Below are 19,780 nucleotides of genomic sequence, written 5' to 3'. Positions count from 1 at the left end.
GACTACACAGTACACTCAGCTATGGAAGTATCCCTAGCCAGTGTATACTCTATAATTATTCTACAATTATAACCATCTTTATTATTCGATTTACAATCTAGCACCTTATCTCAGGCTATTCGAGGCTATCTGTAGTCTACTGTATACTCTGCGTATACTCCGCGTACACCGCCTCTGCCCGCCGATAGCCGAGGTCCCTCCAGCATCCCCAGCTTCTTCCTTGTGATTTACCATTTAACTGTACCTGCACTCCATATTCCATACTCCCTCTTCTACTTTTTCTCCAAGTTTGTTTCTATTTCCCTTCCCCTCCCCTCCCAATATCCCCCGCCATGGCCTCCATCGCTCGCGCTCTGCGCCCCTTGTCACGTCCCCTTCCTACCCGCCTGGTGACATCTGCCCACATCGCCCGCTCCACCGTACCGAGGTATCTATCCGTTCAACTCGCCATTAAATCGCAAATTATATTACATTTCTATGAACTTACACTAATCGCATTCTCTTTGATGAATCTCCAGCTCCTATGCATTTTCGACCACCCCTCGCAGGCGAGAGGCTGACCTCTCCAGCCTCACCCCCACCCCCATCACCCTCCTCTCCGACACCGAATCCATGATGGCCGACGCCGTCCAGAAGTTTGCCACAGAGCAGATTGGCCCTAAGGTCCGCGACATGGATGAGGCTGAGACCATGGACCCCACCGTGGTGGAACAACTCTTCGAGCAGGGCCTGATGGGTATCGAGATCCCCGAGGAGTACGGTGGTGCCGGTATGAACTTCACCTCCGCCATTGTCGCCATTGAGGAACTCGCCCGCATCGACCCTAGCGTTAGTGTTATGGTCGATGTCCACAACACCTTGGTCAACACCGTCATCATGAAGTATGGTGACGCCCAGGCCCAACGCACCTGGCTCCCCAAGCTGAGCTCCGGCACTGTCGGCTCATTCTGTCTCTCTGAACCCGCCTCGGGATCCGATGCCTTTGCCCTACAGACCAAGGCCGAGAAGACCGCCGACGGATATAAGATCAATGGCTCCAAGATGTGGATCACCAACGCCATGGAGTCTGGTTTCTTCATCGTGTTCGCCAACCTGAACCCCAGTGCCGGCTACAAGGGTATCACCGCTTTTATCGTCGAGAAGGACACCCCCGGTTTCTCTATTGCCAAGAAGGAGAAGAAGCTCGGTATTCGCGCCAGCAGTACCTGCGTCCTCAACTTTGACGACGTTGTCATCCCCAAGGCCAACCTTCTCGGCGAGGAGGGCCAGGGTTACAAGATTGCCATCAACATTCTTAACGAGGACGTATCGGCATTGCCGCACAGATGACCGGCCTGGCGCTCGGAGCATGGGAGCAAGCTGCTCGGTAAGCCAGCCCTCTTCTTTTTCTCGGAACAAATATAGTTTACATGTTTCACATCTAACACCCAATTTCCTCCCAGCTACGTCTGGAACGACCGCAAGCAATTCGGCCAACTGATCGGCGAGTTCCAAGGCATGCAGCACCAGATTGCGCAGGCCTACACCGAGATTGCGGCCGCCCGAGCCCTAGTCTACAACGCTGCCCGTAAGAAGGAGGCCGGACAGGACTTCGTGCAGGACGCCGCCATGGCCAAGCTGTACGCTTCACAGGTTGCTGGTCGTGTGTCCGGCTCGGCTGTCGAGTGGATGGGCGGCATGGGATTTGTGCGCGAGGGGACTGCGGAGAAGATGTTCCGTGACAGCAAGATCGGAGCTATCTATGAGGGTACTAGCAACATCCAATTGCAGACAATTGCGAAGACCCTGCAGAAGCAGTATACCAACTGAACAGGCTGGCCTTGTGGAAGGATATGATATGAATATGAATATCAAAATAAATTTAAAGACATAGAGTGATTGAGCGGTCGTTCTTCTTCTATATGTGTTCTCTTTTCACTATTGTATAGTATTGCAATTGCAGCTTGGGCATCAATGAGGATTGTTCTCCATTTCTAGTCCCCATCTTCGCCCTCTTCCCTTGTTTAATTTTCTATGGACTTGCGGTGGGCGATGCTAGTGGTGATTGCCCGATGCTTAGCTCCAGGGATGATGCATGTTGGATTCAACCTTCTTCTTTTCTTTTCTGCTGTTTACTATCGAGGCAGCTGAACAAATCAAGGAATCTGAGATTCGTAAATATGCTTTTATCAACGACAATACTGGTCGAGTGCCTCAACTGGATCCAATGATCAGCATGCCTATAGTATAGTATACACTACTCCGGATAGTATACACTACTCCGTATAGTATACACTACTCCGTATAGTATACATTATTGTGCAGTCACTTTGTAGGGAGCCCAGTAAATCACACCTTCCACTTGTGGTCTCATCACTTTCCCCCAGCACCTTCCTCTGTTCCCTCACTTCCTTCTCTTCTCTTCTCTCCTTCTCTTCTTCCCCGCGTCCCCTTTTCTCTTCCAACTCATCCATCTTCTGTTGTTGCTCGAACCTCGTGAGCTTTCACTTTCCTCTAAGGCCTCTTTCTCCTTCCCTGCCATACACCGATCCCACCGCGAAAAAGACACGCAACCTCGAAGATGGCTCGTGTAGTCCGAATTCCGGGGGGGGCTTGCATGCTCGTTTCTGGTGACCCCTTCGAGCTGCAAAGATAAATACTGACTTTCCCAGTTTGCCCCAACTGTGCCAACTGCCTGTACACCAAACCAACCGACCCTGCTGACCCGGAGCGAATCGGCGAACGCCTCACTTGCTATTGCTACACCTGCCCTTACCAATGCCCTGTTTCATGGCTTATGGAGACGCGTGAGGACGACCAGACCCAAGAAGACTCGAACTCGGACTCGGACTCGGACGATACGGATGTCGGCGTCAAGGTTGAAAGCGACGAGGGTGGAAGCCACAAGGCAGAGAACGACATAGTTGAAGATCACGCCGAAGATACTGTCGTTGAAAAAGATGCTGTCATTGGAAAACATGCTACCGTTGAAGAAGATGATGCCTGTCACTCCCTTACCAGCAAGATTTCTTCGGACGGCACGAACGGGGCCAATGATTCTCTCGTGCTGAATGCTGAGCAGCTCAAATTCGTCAAGGCCCTTGCCGATGCGATCTCTCAGCTTTAAAGGGACCTGGTTGCCTGTCTATTAGCCGACGGCAAGGAAATGGGATACCAAACTCAATCATGTTGAAAGTATCTACCAGCCTTCGAGGACCTTAAGTAGCCCTGAAGATTTAGCTCAGAAGATATTCTAATGATCAATCAAACTCCACTCATATTCAGCGGGAATGAAATTCTAACAAGCCCCAGACCCTTACCCTATCTCACAGTACGTAACCTTGCAGAACATTGAAGTATAGAACAGGGAAGGGTGAAAGATTACCAGATAAACTCTGTTGAAGTAGGGAAAATGTCGAGGACAAGGAGGGCCGTACCGTCTGAACAATATTCCTAGCTCCGAATCTAGAACTCGGGAAGCTCGCCTCCTCGTCAGTGGAAGTATTGTCTCCTGGTTGTGGCATCGGATCGAGGATCGAGGAGATTTTCCTGGCGACTTGGAAGAATGGTTCAACTTGTCCGGCCTTCTGGTGCGGTCACCAAGTAAGCGATGATAAAGATGCAATTGAATATTCGGTGGTTTCCATCGAGTAGACCAGTCAAACTTTGTCGGGATTCCTCGAGCCGGGCCAGTCCTAGCAGCCTCAAACCCAAAGTGTTTAGTCAAATAGGTACACCACTCTCGATTCACTGCGATGTAAATCCTCAATAATATACATTGGAGGCAGTCTGAGCTCGATCCGGAAAGCCACCCGGTGGGCCTGGCATGGGCGACGCTTCCTCCTCACTGTCGTCCTCGCTGGCGAAATGCAAGTTTTGATGTTCATCTGGTGGAGCTCGCATACGCAGGAGTTGATCAGCGTCTATGGATGGTGGAGTATAGGGTGCAGGCGGAGTGTGGATGTCACGCCCTGACGGTAAATTGGCTAATAGCGGAGCGGACGGAGGGATTGTTTGAGTATTCATCTGTGCATAATGTTAGTGGCTGAACAATGGGAGAGTTGGACGAGTAAAACCCACGGTGTCATTCATTTCCGTCCACTTTTTCTCGAGCATGTCAATCACATTTCCTTCTTCGCCACGGCCCGCGTCATCTCCAGGATCCAAAGATCCCTTAGCACCGCGAGAACCACCGGCATCCTTTCCAATCTTCCGTTCTTCCCGCCGCTCCATCCACTCCCGTTTTAACCGGGAAAACCCACCTTTGCTAGGGGCGTTCCCAGCTTCATCTGTCGTAGAAGAAGAACCCTGGTCGCGTAGCCCAAGAGCTGATCTCGCAGCTTTTAGCCATGCAATACCCTCGCCGGTCTTCCCAGCGAGTTCAGCATCCACGCCAAAGAATCGACAAGCCCGCGCACGAGCTACACGACCCAATGCCCCAGCATAACGAGTCACATCTTCCTCCACCCGGGCTGACTTACCAGATCCAGGTCCAACAGCTCCCAGCCCCGCCGCTGCTTGTTCCGCATACTCTGCCGCGCGAACGCAGAGTCGGGCAAAAAGTAAGGCACGCACTTTGGGGATCTCCGGGGCGCGAACCATCCATTCCCGATCATTCGGATTGCGAGCCTGAATACAAGCCGCGACATGCGCATCATCCTTCAGCACTGCTAGCAGAGTAGCTTCGGCCAATGCTAACGAGGAAAGCGCGGATTGTGTAGATGCGTTGAGATCCGGGATCGCAGACGCTGTAGCCGCAGTGAAAAGCGGGGATGTCGCAAGGAGCCCGTGGACAGAGCTCGCCAGGAGCAAGTGTTTCGTTGCGGTTTGGACTGCCGCGGTGCGCTGCTCGGGGGTCGGTGTGGTAGACGCGTAGAGAGACTCAACAACACCAGCGCGCGCGAGTCGGCTCAGCACATAACCCAAAGTTGTAAGCGTGAATGCGATTTCAAAGTCGATTCCGCGACCGGAGATGCGGCCATTGCGCGTGCGGCCAGGGACAGCCCCCGAGGTAGTCGCATTTGGCCGGATGTTGATTGCACTGCTAGCTGATAAGGTGGGTTTCCACTCAGACTCGATCTCGGCGCGCACTGTGATGTCGATTTCCTCTGCATGTGTATCACATTGAATGGATTGACCTCTCAGACCGTGCGAGATGGCAAATAGGTAAGGGATATATTCGTTGAGGGCGGATAGGACTGTTGGGAGGTGAGCATCCTGGCGGAGACCGTGGGAGAGGTGCTTATGTGCTTTCAAGGTGAGACGGAGGGCATGGCGGGCGGTGGACGCAGATTGTGGGATGGAGGGGTGTGTGGAGGACGAAATGAATGTCTGGAAGGACAGCGGCGAGGTGGTAGGAAGTGTGAAGGTATATACCATGGTGGCAGTGGTGATGGAGCTGGATGTTGGAGAAGCAAAGCGGGACTGCGGGGACTGATGTCACACGTCACATGTCACCGGTGCTCTTGGCGGTAAACAGTACAAGTATACACATCTATATTTGTTGAGAAGGGTAGTCTTGACTCAAGCTGAGTCTTTGTATGCTCATAATTAAGAGATCTGAATTTATTTTCATATTCTGACAAGGCTAGTCCAACAAGTGACCATCGAAATCAAGGCCATCTTAGAATGAAGCAACCAACCTTCTGGGGTATCACAGAGTAAGATAGTATTCTAGTAGTATTTGCTAATATCTATTTTTACAAATTACCATAGTATCTAATTAGTATTCTAGTGGTATTTAGCTGCTCGATGGTATTCTACCTAGTCTGCCTGCTATAGCATTGACCTATGAAGCCAAGGCCTGGAGCGTGCGCTTGAGACCTTCTTCAAGAACATCCCTCGGATGCGCAAAAGCCATGCAGAACCAGCCACTTTCTTCGCTTGCGTATGCATATCCTGCAGCTACATAGACTCTTTGGTCCCGAAGTTTGGCCAAGATCTCCTCATCAGTGGCTTTTGTATCGGTTGTAGCTGTTCCAAGTAGAATCCAAAGGAAAATGCAGCATTGCATTGACGATATGGGATTCGATGATATTTCAAAAATCGGTGACAATGTCATAGCTTTCAGAGAGACATTGTCGGTATGTTGTCAAGTAGTGCGACGTGAATGTGTCGTGCGTCAACAAGGATACGGCAAGACTGTCCGCCAAGCTCGAAGGCAAGTTCATAGGACTAGTAACAAGGAGTCTGCAACTAGTACCGGTCAAAATCGAAGAATTTTGCTTACGAGATTCCTTCTGTTGCTTCCAAAAGCCGCCCATTCAACTGACTAATCAGACATCCAATACGCAACCCACTCGCCCCAAAGTCCTCTTCGTTTTGTGTCAACTAGGTAAATTAGATTATTCCCCGGGTCGCAGAGGCACCTCACCTTGCTCAGACCCCCTACAACATGAACCCTACTCGGGTCCATAATTTGAGCTGCTTTAGTCGATAGTATCGATTTGAATGACACTGGGTCTGGGAGATCGGGACTCTCCCAAGCAGAGAGAGCATATATCTCGTCGCTGATGAGATGAAGCTTGTCTCTGGCACAATGTCATATATCCTCGCAAGACATTTTCGGGATAGCGCCGGCAGATTCATTCATGAATCGCGAGGTAATATTTGGTGATACGCAATGACTAACCAAGAAGATTGTGGGGCGAGCACAGTAGAAGTGCTTTCACTCTGACACCTTTCTGTCGAGCTGCCAACAGTGCTTCTTCATATTTCTCGATTGCGGCGAGACCAAATGGGTCAACCTTGCCGAGCTCGATTTCTAACACTCCAACACTATACGCGAATAAGAATAAGCTTCCAAGCATGAAAATAAATCCAACGGGACCATCTTACCCTGCCCGATTACTGAAAGTTGACCGAAAGGCGTTGAAATAAAGCCGCCCCACCAGAGGTGATCTCCTTGGTCAAAAAGAGCCCAAGCAGAGCACTCGAGTGCATTACTCATACCGAAATATTTTCCATTGCTTTCACGCATTTTGAACCCAATTCGATGCTGATTTGATCTTTCCGGTACTAGCGTACCTGTGACTGGGTGTGTAGCAAGCGAAATTCCAAATGCCAGGCTCGTCTGAGTATGGGTATGCATATTGACAGATTCTATAGTCTATGGTCTATGGTCTATGGCTATGTTCGATAGTGTACATTATGGTATTATACATCTTGCTTGGACACTTTGTTCGGTTCCAGCCAGAATTCTTCCGGATGAAACGAGCTTTCGGCCATCCAGTACAGCATTTGCTCATTCCGAGGCTGGAGCACCTCTTCAAAATACCGGCGGCCCTCGTATTTTGAAAGGTCAAGTTCCCCATGCCGGAAGAGACTTTGGGAAAATTCAGCCTTTCTCTCAATAAACAAGGGCAATCGTAGAATGAAGTTCGATAGCCACCGGGCGAAATTGCCATTGGTTTCACGGTACTGCGTAGGATTCTGTTCGGCAAGGTGGATATTATCGACCGTCCACTGCGTAACTTCGAGGGAATTGGTAGGAATAGATTCCGCACTGGCACGAACGAGGGTTTCGAAGAACGCCAAGTTAAGACGCGGGTTGCTGCGACCTACACGAGTCACTGTCACGAAGTGATCAGATGGAATTGTGTAAGGGAGAATATTTTCCTCGCTCTCCTCGCGTACCTGGTAGTCGTAGACAAACTGATCGATCTTGAGTAATGAGGTAAGGGCGTCTAGGTTTTGAGACCGAATCGCGTTCCTCACTCCCTGATGCAATGCCATACGATCCACCTTGGTCGACGTCAAATGCCGCGGAAAGTCGCGCTCATCCCACTGTCTGTGATTTGAACAGAGACGCAAAAGCTCAAGGAAGGCAACATCCTCAGCCGAGAAACCGGTATTGGAGCCACGAAGGAGGTTGCTGGGGAATTCCTGAAGCTCAATTGCCGGTCTAAGTGTTAGACCAAACCCTTTCGTCGATTTTATGTAAATAAGGACGTTGGGCTCGATAACGAGCTTATACTCGTGCGGGCCGGGGGGCGGGGCAGGGCAAGGTTGATCATAATTTTGCCCGGGGTACTCGGGTTTGATTCCATCCGCTAACCGATCAATTGTCCCCCTTTTTGCTGTGAAGGAAAGGGTGGCCATATCTTCTCGTTTCATAAACCGATCAAGGGCGGCCCGCTGCTCCGGGTCCATCTCTAAGCCAGTGTTGATCCAAAAGCGATGCAGCGTCAGGTTGACGATTTGGGGGACTTGGTCACGGACACGTTGCATTGTGCACCATCGGCAGCGGAAGATAGAGTCTTGCAATTTGCCCCGGGCATCCCAATTCAAGGGCACGTATTCCTCCAGCGGTGTAAGCATAGCAACCATTGCCGGGCTGAGCGGGTCGGTGGTCATGGGGTCATTCCATAATGCTAGAATAATGAGCAGATTGTAGACATGCTCTCGCGAAAGAGCGGCCGCTAGCACCGGTGACGCCCGAGGCAGGTTAGGATTCAGCGAGTAGAGAAATATCTTCTCAATCACTTCAACGGGCAAAGCTTCGAGCCTGGACAGAGCGCGTCGGCGGATTGGTGGTGCTCCAGCGGATGAGGCAGATAGAACAGATAGAGGCGATCGACTGGATTGAGACTGCGAAGAGTCACGGCGAGGGAATTTGAATGGGCGACCGGGGCGGCGCTTGGGTTTGGCAGAGACAGATTTGGAGACTCTGTTTAGCGGGGGAGCCGAACTTGGGCGAGTATCATCGACTCTGCGGGGGGCCATGAGATGAACTCGGAGATCGCAGTGACCAGCACGCGATCAAGAGATCATCCATAACGAAGTGCACGGGGCACAAAATAGGTGGAGGAAAATAATTGTGTTATTGTGTCAGTAGGATGGGATGTGATAAAAGGCGCGACGGGAGTACAGTAAAACTTGGCAGGATAATACCCGTCCAACTAAAATAGAGAAGCCTCCACAACCTCGTATTTCTTCTTCAACAAAGTTTCTGCATCAGAGCCTCTATGGTCTAGTGGTATGATATGTCACTCGTACGTCACCGTTACAGGTAGTCGCCTACGTCATGACAGGGTCCCCAGTTCAATCCTGGGTGGAGGCACATTTTTTACTCTAGAGTCAAAATAAATCTATGTGTTTTTAGACAGAAAATTTGAAATTTAGAGTGGAAAACATGACTCTAAGTAGATAAATCACTAATTTCTATATAGAGAATATAAATCTCTATATAATATATTTACTGAACGAACCATGAAAGAATCAGCCCTATCTGCTAATACTAGAGCATTAAAACCTACCCTAGGGCGCAACTGCCAGGGTACTTCTGTACTGAATTGGTGTTAATTCTGCCGAAAAAAGGATCACTGACTGTGGTGATTGGCAGCGGTCGCACCTGCATTAACTAGGTTGTTTACTTCCAAGGTTACTACTATTTATCGTCACAACATCCCTAAAATCCTCTTTGACCTTCATAATCCCCACTTACTGCTCTGAATAGCAAAAGCATCTGCACTGAGGTAAGCAGATACTCCTACATCCTGTCCTGTTTTGCCTCGAAGTTAACATCGCCGAGCTAAAAAGTGAGCGTGACACTTTGCGGATTCGTGGATGCTTTACGCCTGTGGCATCTACTTAGGCATCCATGTCTACATGTATCTAGTTCTATCTCTGCACCCTCCTACTCTCTCTCCAAGCTATTTCTTTCGTTCGAACTGCTACTACTTCATTGCCTCGTATGCTACGCCGTACGTTGATCTGTGAGTATTTGAACATTCTCACAATTTCGGGGATACATCCTGGTATCATCTGTTGGCGGCGTCGAGAACATTTCGTCTCACGCTGCTATGTAGGCATGCTCGCGGGAAAGACGCCCAGCATCCATCAGCGGCACCATCTTCGAAGCAGACTCGGCACTCGAACCGGGACATCATAGGAACATCGCATTGGTTATGGGCGTGATCCCCTTCCAGGGGAGAAATACGCTTGATGATCGCGGCGTCAATGGTGCAGCAGTTGTGCGATGTGGAGCTCTAAGATGCTGCGACAGTCATGCCCGGGCAGTCGAGCATACTAGCAACGAGGTCTCATTTGGGTCCCCTGTAATATGGGGGCGGGGATGGACCTGGGCGAAGTTCACGGGTCAATGCGACTCAATTGATATGAAGCGGATGGAATAATCCGAGGAAGGCAAGGAGAGAGTGTGTGTGTCTCAACTCATTACTCTCAATCTACCACATGAGCAACTCTTTGCAGTAGCCTGGCGGTGCCTATGGCCGTGGTGGTGCCTATGGCGGTTGTTGAGATGGACTTTATGGGTCCCGTGAATTCATCCGCGCGTGTAAAAATGGGCGGATTGAAGTAGTGCCAGATGGTGACAATGACCAATCCTCCGGAAAGGATGTTTATATTGACACCACTGTCGACGGGAATTTCTGAGGATGCACTGACGCTCGCAATAATAGGAGCTCTAGTCAATCTCTGGGGCAAATTAGTTGAGAGATCTTCAGGAAAACAAGGAGCATGGAATAACCAACTCTGACGTCGTGGACGAAGGCCCGTCCCGGCTTTAGTCCCGGCCTCACACGTAGGAAGTTTCTGATAAAAGGAAATAGGAATGATCGAACCCGAGAAGAGTTTCCATCCTGAATGAGTTAAAAGGATTGGTTGAATAGAAAGGAGGAGATGGGTACCTACCCACCTACCTCGAGTAAGTCCCATTTACTGGTGCCGTGACCATATTGGTTGCACTAGATACACTCTCCTAGTAGTAGTCCAATACTTTCTTCCTTTACCTTTCCTGCATAATCTAGTGATCCATCGGCCATCCCATCCCTCCATTGCCAAGATGCCACCTGAAAAGCCACACAAGGCACTGGCACTGGCACTGGCACTGGCACTGGCTCTGGCTCTGACACAAATTTCAACTCTCGATGCTCTACACCAAGATCGAAGTGGTCATCCCCGGTGAAGATATTCCAGCCACCAAGTTACCCCGCGGAGCTCGCTCACCGGCACTCCTGGCACAGAGACGCTGGCAGCTTGTATTGGCACTGGCGCGAAATCGCATGGGCTCATACACGGAATCAGATACAGCAAGCTTGCTCTAGTGCCAAAAATCTACCGGATATCAAAGATTAACATCTACAATGTCTGCCACTAACACTAAGCAATGGAATCCGGATCAAGACCCCAGATAACGAGGAATATACAGTATAATTTCTAGAAAGGAGCCCTGGAGTCGAGAAATCAAAGTTAGAGTGTGTTCAAGACATTCAAAAATGATATAAGGCTTCAGACTCAGCAAATCGTAGGCGTCACAGATCATGTCGTGGCACGATGAGATCTTCATTAACTGGACTCTAGAATCAGGGCGCTCCAGGAGTGCAATAAAGCCACTCCAACTGGTTCGGGGGATGGTGATTCACATAAGTCAAGGGTGAGCTGGACCAGTCGCGAAAAAGGAAAGCCCAACCTTTATCGGTGCAGAGATCATTCCTAACGAATCGTAGTTTTGTCAATGTGTGGCAATTACCATGAATGGAATGGATCAATTGGTCGTCGGCATTCTTGAATTCTTCCAGAGACAAAGTGGAGTGCGAAGATTAGGACTGACCGCAGAAATGAAGAAGAGGTTCGAGGTGGGTTTCTCAGAGGAAACATAACGAGAGATGCTTCAGTGATTTGATAGATGATATCGCCTTCAGTGCCCCATCACCGATTTCGTGATGGAAAATATGAGCACAAACACCATGAGAATGAGGAGGAGAAGGACGAGGAGAAGAGAGGAAAGCTAATTATAGGTAGAAGCCAGGGTGGATGCCATCCGCGCAAGGTATTGTCGTCTCGCCAGCCTTTATCCCGTCAGTCCTCCAAGGCTCGTCCCGTCCCAATCCATCGAAGCTTAGCTTTCCAGAGAGAAAAGAGGTCGATGGCAATGTCCACGACAAGAAGATGGAAAAGTCCATGTACGTACATGCTTGGGGGTAGCTACCGATGTACCTTCCAAAGTATAGGAGTCACTATCAACGAGCACGTACCCAGGTACCAGACGACTCGGAGAGCTACGATTCTAACCCAACATATGGGAGGAGTGAGTGTGTGTTGGAGGACACAAAGTCCATCCACTGGATTGGATGTCATAATTAAAAAAAAAAAAAAAAGGGACAGAGAGAGAGAGAGAAAAAAATATTAAATACAAAAAAAAAAACACTATCATCCTCGTCATCATCATCATCATCATTCCCCCTCCTATTCTTCCTCTTCCTCCTCTCCACCACGGTATCCCGACCAGGGTCATCGACCCTAGAGATGTCGAGACCTCTCAAGTCCCCGGCCAGCTCCGTAGGAGCCGGCGACCCAGGGACTCGAGAGGGGCCGTTGTCGGCGGCGGAGGAGACAGCGGGGGCGTCATCGTCGTACCGCTACGCATATATGTGTAAGAAAATGCCCATTGAATCATATGAAATTATAGAAAGGATAGGTAGTAAGTAACTCTTGGGGGACGACCAATTCCAAACCTCACCCTCGCCCCCAGACGGCAGATCCATCAGGATAGGGAAATCTCCAGTAAGCGAGTCTTGGGTGACCTGTCTGGAGGCGAGGTAGCAATACACCAGTGCACAGTGCAAGCGGTGCTCAATCCGCTGATCGGGTTACCCCGAATTCGGACGGCCGCGTCGTGTTGGCTGTGGTCGAAGGGGGATTCTGAGCACGAGTCCATCTGTTATAATTTGTTAGACCATGCAACAAGGAAAGCTTTGATGCGATGACATACGGTAGTGCCTTTGTGAGTGATGTTGATGTCAACATATCCTCCACGATCCTGGTCAATGCCAGCGCGGGTATCGAAGCTACTATGTGCCTGGATCACAGGTATGAGCGTTGGGACCAAACCTTGAACAAGACCAGATGTAGGAGTATATGCTTACCTCAGAAGCAGATGTTTTTGCCGCTCGGAGTAGCCAGGTTACAGTGAGTGTGAGTGTGAACAACCGAAGAAGAGGGATGAGAGAGAGAGAGAGAGAGAGTGTGTGTGTGTGTGTGTGGGGGGGGGGGGGATTGTAAAGGTCGAAGTGGATTTTGGGGATGTTGTGGGGATAGATAGTAAACTTGGATGTAAACAACGTAGTTGATGCAGGCACGACCGGGCACTTCCTTTGGCACCGATTCAATACGGTACTAGTAATACCACGAAAAACTACTAGTACCTACCCTGGCAGGTACCAACTCGCATCCAGTATCAAATCTCATCATGCCAACAGGGTAGACTCTCCTCAACCTGAATAGCCACGCGGAGTTGGGAAGCCCGACCAGCATCCCAATATTATCCGCCTATTCGCTTGCCCGGCGATCCTTGTCTGACTCCCCCATTGTCCCCACGCCATTTCCATGGTATCAAATTTGTCGATAGAACGGTCGCCGGTGGTAGATCAGCGCGTCTCTCACTAGTCTTTCGTCTGAACTTCGTGTTGTTCTTTTTAGGGGGGGTGGTCGCCTTTGCCGGTGGGCTAGCGCGGTTAGACGGATGTCGTATCATCTCCCTTCCGGAGAGGACAGTCAGTAAAGGAAAATTGACGGTGGTCGTGGTTAGGAAATCAAATTACTTGCGTCTTTTGAACTCCGCACCCGCCATTGTTGGAATTGCTTGAGTCTTCGTCTCATATTGCAAGTTTTGTGTTGGTGCCCGGTATCCTCGAGCCCATATTTAAGGATGCCGACTTGCATTCCGATCAATCCTTCTCCGCATGTGTTTCTGTGTCTGTGTCTTGAGATTAGGGTCTCATCGTGTCTTGTCTTCGTTGTGAAGCGGGTGGTTGCTCATCGTGTTCTGTCGCCCTGCCTGACACCGCTATCCCACAATGTCAGCCAATCTGTACCAACTCAATGCCCTTCCGAGCCTCACCATATTCGACAATTATCCTGAGCTCTGGCTGGCTGTCCGTGCGGCTTGGCAAAATGCCACCTGGTGCCGGCAGTAGCAGTCACTAGCAGCATGGTGAACACTTCGTCTCCACACATGGCATTGCAGACATTCTCTCGGGAAAGAGGCTTCGTCTAATATTCATCTGCGCCACCATCTTCGAAGCAGACTTGCCACTTACACCGAGACATCATAGGAACATCGCATTGGTCGTGGGCACAGGGAAAATGCGCTTGATAATCGCTTCGTCATTGGGGCAACAGTTGTGCGGTGTCGAGTTCCAGAATGCTGCGACAGTCATGCTCCGGTAATCGAGCATACCTAGCAACAAGGTCTCACTTAGGGTCACTGTGATTTTGAGGCGGAGCTGGCACTGGGCGAAGTGCATGGGTCAAGGCGACTCGAATAGTGCAAGGAAATGATCCCAAGAAGGTCGAAGTAGAGAAAAGAGAGAGTGTGTGTCTCAACTCTCAACTCATGACTCCCGATGTGCCGCGTGAGCAACTCTTTGTAGTGGCCATGGTGGTACCTATGGCCGTGAGGGTGCCTATGGCGGTTGTTGTGATGGACTTCATGGGTCCCATGAATACTTCCACGCACCGAATTTCGGCGCAGGCTCCATGGCATTCGAAGGCTCGATGGCGTTCCCAGGATCGATGGGGTTTGCTGCGAGACACTGTCAGGGTGCTGGAGTGTTGGGATGCTGGTGATAGGTCGAGATAACGGGGTGAAGCCGGGAGGGAGGTGCAGGGAAACAGGAAAGGTGAAACAACAGAGAAGAAGCACGATGGGGGATGAGTCAAGTCAAGTGAGAGATGTGGTGATTCAGAATGGGCGAAATGACAAGGAGGAAGTGGGAAGAGGGAGGGAGCAAGATAGGGTAGAGGGGGGGGGTGAGGGTAGACAGTGGTGAGAGTAAGGGCTTGTAAGACCAAGTAGATCGAGAGGTGGAGAGAAGAGGGCTATTCGGCACAAAGAACATCTCTAGTAAACTGTATGGGGAATTCTTGTTACAGCGCTACATGGCCGCAATCGACCTGGTGTTTCTGAAAATAACTAGGATGAGAGATGTCAACAGTCTGCCACTTGGTTACCTACTCAGGTACGTATCCAGTACCCTGAACTGTCAGGATCAAGGAATTTGGATGGGTAGGATAGCTTCACTGATGGCGTCGCGGAGCCTCATATTATATAGAAGTCGTGGAGCACCGGAGCCAATGGCAACGCAGGATCAGAAAATGCCCCGAAGACTCGAACGATGACAGCTGCTGTGGCTAATCAACATCGATAATCGGACAGTTTCTCCGGTTACTTGACGAATCAGGACAACGTGTCAGCCTGGACAGCGGACCAATTAGGATCGGGGGAAGTAGTAGTGATCTCCCACAACTATAGACCTTGTTGACATTCACTGTCGTGCGCGTTCTCTCTCTCTCTTCCTCTCTTCCTCTCTTCTTCTCCCTCCCTCTCTCTTCCTCTCTTCCTCTCTTCTTCTCCCTCCCTCCCTCCTCTCTCTCTCTCTCTCTCTCTCTCTCTCTCTCTCTCTCTCTCTCTATCACACACACACACACACACACACCACCCGCCTGCCCACCATGGGCAAGAACAAGAACAAGAAGAACAAGGGCAATGCTGGCCCCAACAGCAGCAGCAGCAGCAACAACAGCAACAACAACCAGGTAAGCAGTTACTCATCCTGTCATGTTTGGCCCTAATCTCATATCTGATCCAGGCACTTGGTGGCTCTGGTGCCCGCGCTGGTCTTGGTCAACACGGCGGCCTTGACCAGCACCTTGGAGGACTCGGTTCAGTCTTTCAAGGTGGGTCTCTGAGCATCGGTGGGAGTGTCCACACCATCATCTTCCCCAACGCCGGTGTGCCCGTATGTCATCTCATCAAAGCTTTCCTTGTTGCATGATCTAACAAACAAGGGATAGAACCGTGTTCAGAAGCCCGCGGGAGGCAGATCTAAGGCTAAGGCCCGTCGTGATCGGAAGAAGAGAACCGAAGAACGCTATGCCGAAGCTGCCCGCTTGGCGCTCACAGCGCCAAGTGCTCCATCCACCAGTGCCTCGGTGCCGTCAAACACCGTCCCCGCGCTCGCCTCCGCGCCCGTGCCTGTGCCCGTGCCTGTGCCCGCGCCGGTTTCTGCGCCTGTTTCCGGCTCCTGCTCCTCCTCCGTGCCCGGTTTCCGTGTGCCGCCCCCCGTGAGTTACTACCTATCCTTGATATCATGAGTGATTTCGATTAAATGGGCATCGCTTACACTTACGCACTTAGTCTGATCCATGAGGGTGAGGTGACGACGACGACGACGACGATGATGATGATGATAATGATGATGATGATGATGATGATGACGATGATAATGTTTTTTTTTGTTTTTGTTTTTGTTTTTTTGGATATATTAATGTTTAGTCCATTCGGATTTTTCGTCCCTTGACACTCCTCAGCTTCTTCCCTATGTCCAGTTACGATCGTAGTTCACTCATTCCACTTATAATTACCGAATATGTAGGCCATGGCAACCTCTAATTATGCTTTCGCCATCGCCATAGCATCAACTTGTCAATCAAGCGGCCGTCGAGAGAAACCATCGCTTTGCTCGGTAGCATGTCGCTTACACTCCATCCGCCCCATGGAGTTATTCGCATGAGCCACCACAATAACCGGAGCTCCATCGAGTTCGGGGACAGAATAATCAGGATTTCCATTATTAAACAGAAGTTGAGGAACAGCATATACCTTTCGGAATCAGCGGGGAAGGCTCGTGGTCTGTGTTACAGGCATCGTGTTATTTATTGGTACCTGGTTTTGTTTCGCCGGTATTAGATCCTTGGGATGCTTAAAATCGCCGGAAGCGAGGAAGAAAGTGATCAAACAGGTGCCAATGTTGGCATGGTATGGGACATGCGTGAGTTCGAATGATACGTAGGGCACATAAGGATAGCTACCAAATTATTTTATGTCGTTCATGATCGCTGGGTATATCTCACCAGTCAATTCAAGCTCCTATATGGGTGATCTGGTAGTTTCAATGGGCCTCGATTAGGGATGGGTGACCGGATGAGAGAGGATGCAAATCCACGGCTTGGCCATACTCTCAGATTTCGCCATGCTCCACAATGTTACGTTCAGGAACCTAACAATGAGTTGGCACTGCTGCTCAAACCCGGTTGGCTTTGCGATGAGTGATCGTCCTCTATAAGGAAGGATCTCGCCTTAAAGCACCTCTCCATTTATGGCCTACAAATTTCACATAGACACCACAAGCTTCGGCATGAACCAAAGATAATCTCCTTGTCTTTGATTATTAGTCAGTTGAAATAGTCTAAGTTCCCTCAAGAATATAGAGAATAATTCAACTACGTTGATTGCGGCATCGGAATTCATTGTATCAATGCGTCAGGATTGGTACCAAGGGCCCTGTGCAGTGCATCAATTCCAAGGTCAAACCGCAATAGTGACCGGGCTGTGAGTCCGTAGGAATGTTCAATTATCTATGGAAGCAAGCAGATATCACCATAGAGCATATCCCTGCATGTCGTGTCTAACAATTGCCGGAGAGTCTAGAGATGAGATAAACAACAATCATGTTGAATTAGGTAAGGTCAATAATTTAGCAAAAAAGCAAGAATTACAAAGATAAGACGGAATGCTGTCCATAAGGGTAACATGCCGCAAGCCCTGAGCTTCAATTTGCGAAGCTCACTACAATTGATCCAGGGGTGTTTGCTATTTGCCAGAATTGAGCAATCGCATGGTCCTTTGACTCCACCCCCATTTTTTTCTTATCAAATTATCTATTCCATATATTATTACTGGACAATGCATTCTCAAGCCTGTTTTTTGATTTATTCCATCCGTCTTCTGGCGATCCTGCTTCTGATCTCTTTCGCCGGTGTGCGGAGAAAGTCCCCCCCAAGACTTACTCCTGGGCATCAAAGCTATTCCATAGAAACAGTGTATAATGAGAAGATCCTGCCTTAGTATCCAGGTAACCGAATACTAGTAAAACTGTATGTAATACGGATCTGGTTGGGTGCAAAGGTAGGTACACCGGTAGCCACCCTCGCACCTGCTACGCGTACCTACTTGCGTAGCTGCCCATTCTGTAGCAATTTCCCACTTCTTTCCATCTTTTTCTATTCGAACCCTCTTCTTCTCCTCATATATCCTCCTCTGAGCCCTTCTTATTCCAACTCAACCAACCAGGCCAACTTATTCGACCTCTTGAAATACCCTGAATCCAATCATTTGTGTTTGCCTATAAGAAATTCATGATCATGAAAGGCCCAGAGAATCTCCCAAGCTCAGTCGTCAGGATTTTGAGACGGCCTATGGAGCGATTCCAGGTGATGTGGAGTACCTGACCCTCGTGCAAAGCTCCAACCACTGGCATGGTCTCCGCCAGCATGTAATGGCGAAGTTCGCGGAGCTCTTTGTCAAGCAGGAAGTAGTCGGTGGAAGGCTGATTATTGTGATGAATGGCTTCGATGGGCTCAGCACCCACGAAGTTTCTTTTCTCAACTTGCTCGAGGCCCACACTGAAATGTGTGATTTGTTTGCTTTTGCAGATGATCCCCGCGACGAGTCCCAACCTCGGCGTTTCTTCCAGGCGAACACTGAGCAGGTTTGCCAGATCATTCGAGGAGATATCAATCTTATCGATGGTCAGGAAGATGTCGACGAGCTGGAATCTGGCAGTGGATCTGGCATTGTCCGTGATGAGGAGCTGGAATTTTCAACCGCCCTCCACGTCCGGTCGATTCGGCACATCTGCGAAAAGAAAAGAGGACTCTCGAATTATTTCAAGGCCTGAGGAAGATAACCAAGAATCGAAATGTCAACCCTAAGACGCGAAACTTGGGTAAATATCCCTGCAATGGAAAATGTGGCGAGAAGGACTGCAAGCAAAAGTTCGCGACAAATTACGAGCCCAGCTATCACTTGCACCGCGCCAAAAAGGACAATCTCGAATGCCGACTGGGCTGCGGGCAGAAATTCACAAAGCCATACAGCCGGGACAGGCACGAGAAGGATACTTGCAAGAAGCGGCCGGGTTTCGAAGAGAAGAAGCAAAAGCGTGCTCGCAAGCGCCCGGCGGAGGCACCACTCCCTCGAACCTCCGATGGTGGCCGTCTTGATTACAGCGGTGCCATTTCAAATCCCGCACTGGCTCAGAACATGCCTATCATCATCACCGATGAGGCAGTGCTGACTGCGAATGGGCTGCCCACAGATGCAGCTTATCGCGGAGACGTGATTTATCGCGGAGAGCGTGTTTGCAGGTGGCCGGACTGCGAAAAACGTCGAAAAGTCTATTCGGGCTTCTCGCAGCTTCGACCTGGCATCAGCATGAATTCCCAAAGCATACTGTGGGGAAGGCTCATCAATATGTCAAAAAGCAGCTTGAGGATGGTCTCCAGTATTTTTCGTTCTCGGCACAGGGCATCACTGATGTGGGGAATTCGTGGCCCGAAAGCTGTTGACGCGGCTTTCTTTTCTTTTTTCCAGGATGGAGATGCGACGGAGTCAGACCAGGGGAAGAGTGGGCTCGGGAACTCACGAGTATGACTTTCGGACGCTCTAAATGTTCAATAATGTCTATGGATCCCAACTCCCATTGTGTATATTATGAAATGATAAAACAATGCAATGGATTTGATAGCATAAACCGTACTCAATTTTACCAAGTAGGGCCGAGGGCTGACATTGTGGGACTAAAAGACCTTAAGAGTCTTGTTGGGTATGTTCATCTTTGTAATGGATTGACGGCCTTGGATCAAATTGCGTGAGAGTCTACAGGGTGCCACCCAGGTGCCACCCTGTACAATTACTTCGGGGGCGACAAAGTGACACCGCCAACCTTCGTCAAGTCTCAAGTCTCAACGCTCTACGCTACAAAGTCCGATGCCGGAT

General features: G+C 49.8%; 8 protein-coding genes across 8 annotated transcripts; 4 read left to right on the top strand and 4 right to left on the bottom strand.

The window, feature by feature from the left end:
• Positions 1-332: 332 nt before the first annotated feature.
• Positions 333-1,809, top strand: N7481_011890 (Acyl-CoA dehydrogenase N-terminal; the record flags this gene model as incomplete). The annotated part of the gene is made up of 4 exons (XM_057271109.1): positions 333-427; positions 519-1,305; positions 1,356-1,366; positions 1,443-1,809. The coding sequence occupies 4 exons, from the start codon at positions 333-335 to the stop codon at positions 1,807-1,809; spliced, it is 1,260 nt and encodes a 419-aa protein (XP_057118283.1).
• A 751-nt stretch (positions 1,810-2,560) lies between these two features.
• N7481_011889 (uncharacterized protein) lies at positions 2,561-3,106 on the top strand (the record flags this gene model as incomplete). The annotated part of the gene is made up of 2 exons (XM_057271108.1): positions 2,561-2,609; positions 2,652-3,106. 2 exons carry the CDS (start codon positions 2,561-2,563, stop codon positions 3,104-3,106), a joined length of 504 nt encoding a protein of 167 aa, XP_057118282.1.
• Positions 3,107-3,744: 638 nt separating this feature from the next.
• Positions 3,745-5,358, bottom strand: N7481_011888 (pH-signaling protein PalC; the record flags this gene model as incomplete). Its single annotated transcript, XM_057271107.1, has 2 exons — positions 3,745-4,005; positions 4,060-5,358. The coding sequence occupies 2 exons, from the start codon at positions 5,356-5,358 to the stop codon at positions 3,745-3,747; spliced, it is 1,560 nt and encodes a 519-aa protein (XP_057118281.1).
• A 409-nt stretch (positions 5,359-5,767) lies between these two features.
• Positions 5,768-5,992, bottom strand: N7481_011887 (aspartate aminotransferase; the record flags this gene model as incomplete). The annotated part of the gene is made up of 1 exon (XM_057271106.1): positions 5,768-5,992. One exon carries the CDS (start codon positions 5,990-5,992, stop codon positions 5,768-5,770), a length of 225 nt encoding a protein of 74 aa, XP_057118280.1.
• A 1,142-nt stretch (positions 5,993-7,134) lies between these two features.
• Positions 7,135-8,703, bottom strand: N7481_011886 (uncharacterized protein; the record flags this gene model as incomplete). Its single annotated transcript, XM_057271105.1, has 1 exon — positions 7,135-8,703. One exon carries the CDS (start codon positions 8,701-8,703, stop codon positions 7,135-7,137), a length of 1,569 nt encoding a protein of 522 aa, XP_057118279.1.
• A 5,345-nt stretch (positions 8,704-14,048) lies between these two features.
• On the bottom strand, positions 14,049-14,246 carry N7481_011885 (uncharacterized protein; the record flags this gene model as incomplete). Its single annotated transcript, XM_057271104.1, has 1 exon — positions 14,049-14,246. One exon carries the CDS (start codon positions 14,244-14,246, stop codon positions 14,049-14,051), a length of 198 nt encoding a protein of 65 aa, XP_057118278.1.
• A 1,207-nt stretch (positions 14,247-15,453) lies between these two features.
• N7481_011884 (uncharacterized protein) lies at positions 15,454-16,095 on the top strand (the record flags this gene model as incomplete). Its single annotated transcript, XM_057271103.1, has 3 exons — positions 15,454-15,537; positions 15,591-15,740; positions 15,796-16,095. The coding sequence occupies 3 exons, from the start codon at positions 15,454-15,456 to the stop codon at positions 16,093-16,095; spliced, it is 534 nt and encodes a 177-aa protein (XP_057118277.1).
• Positions 16,096-18,278: 2,183 nt separating this feature from the next.
• Positions 18,279-19,435, top strand: N7481_011883 (uncharacterized protein; the record flags this gene model as incomplete). Its single annotated transcript, XM_057271102.1, has 2 exons — positions 18,279-18,578; positions 18,653-19,435. 2 exons carry the CDS (start codon positions 18,279-18,281, stop codon positions 19,433-19,435), a joined length of 1,083 nt encoding a protein of 360 aa, XP_057118276.1.
• Between the last annotated feature and the right edge of the window lie 345 nt (positions 19,436-19,780).

Source organism: Penicillium waksmanii, assembly GCF_028829765.1.
Source record: "Penicillium waksmanii strain IBT 27052 chromosome Unknown utg000009l:1.0-4314994.0:1.0-4318279.0, whole genome shotgun sequence".
In the NCBI taxonomy this organism is placed as follows: Eukaryota; Fungi; Ascomycota; class Eurotiomycetes; order Eurotiales; family Aspergillaceae; genus Penicillium; species Penicillium waksmanii.
This window is presented reverse-complemented; position numbering and strand designations above follow the sequence as displayed.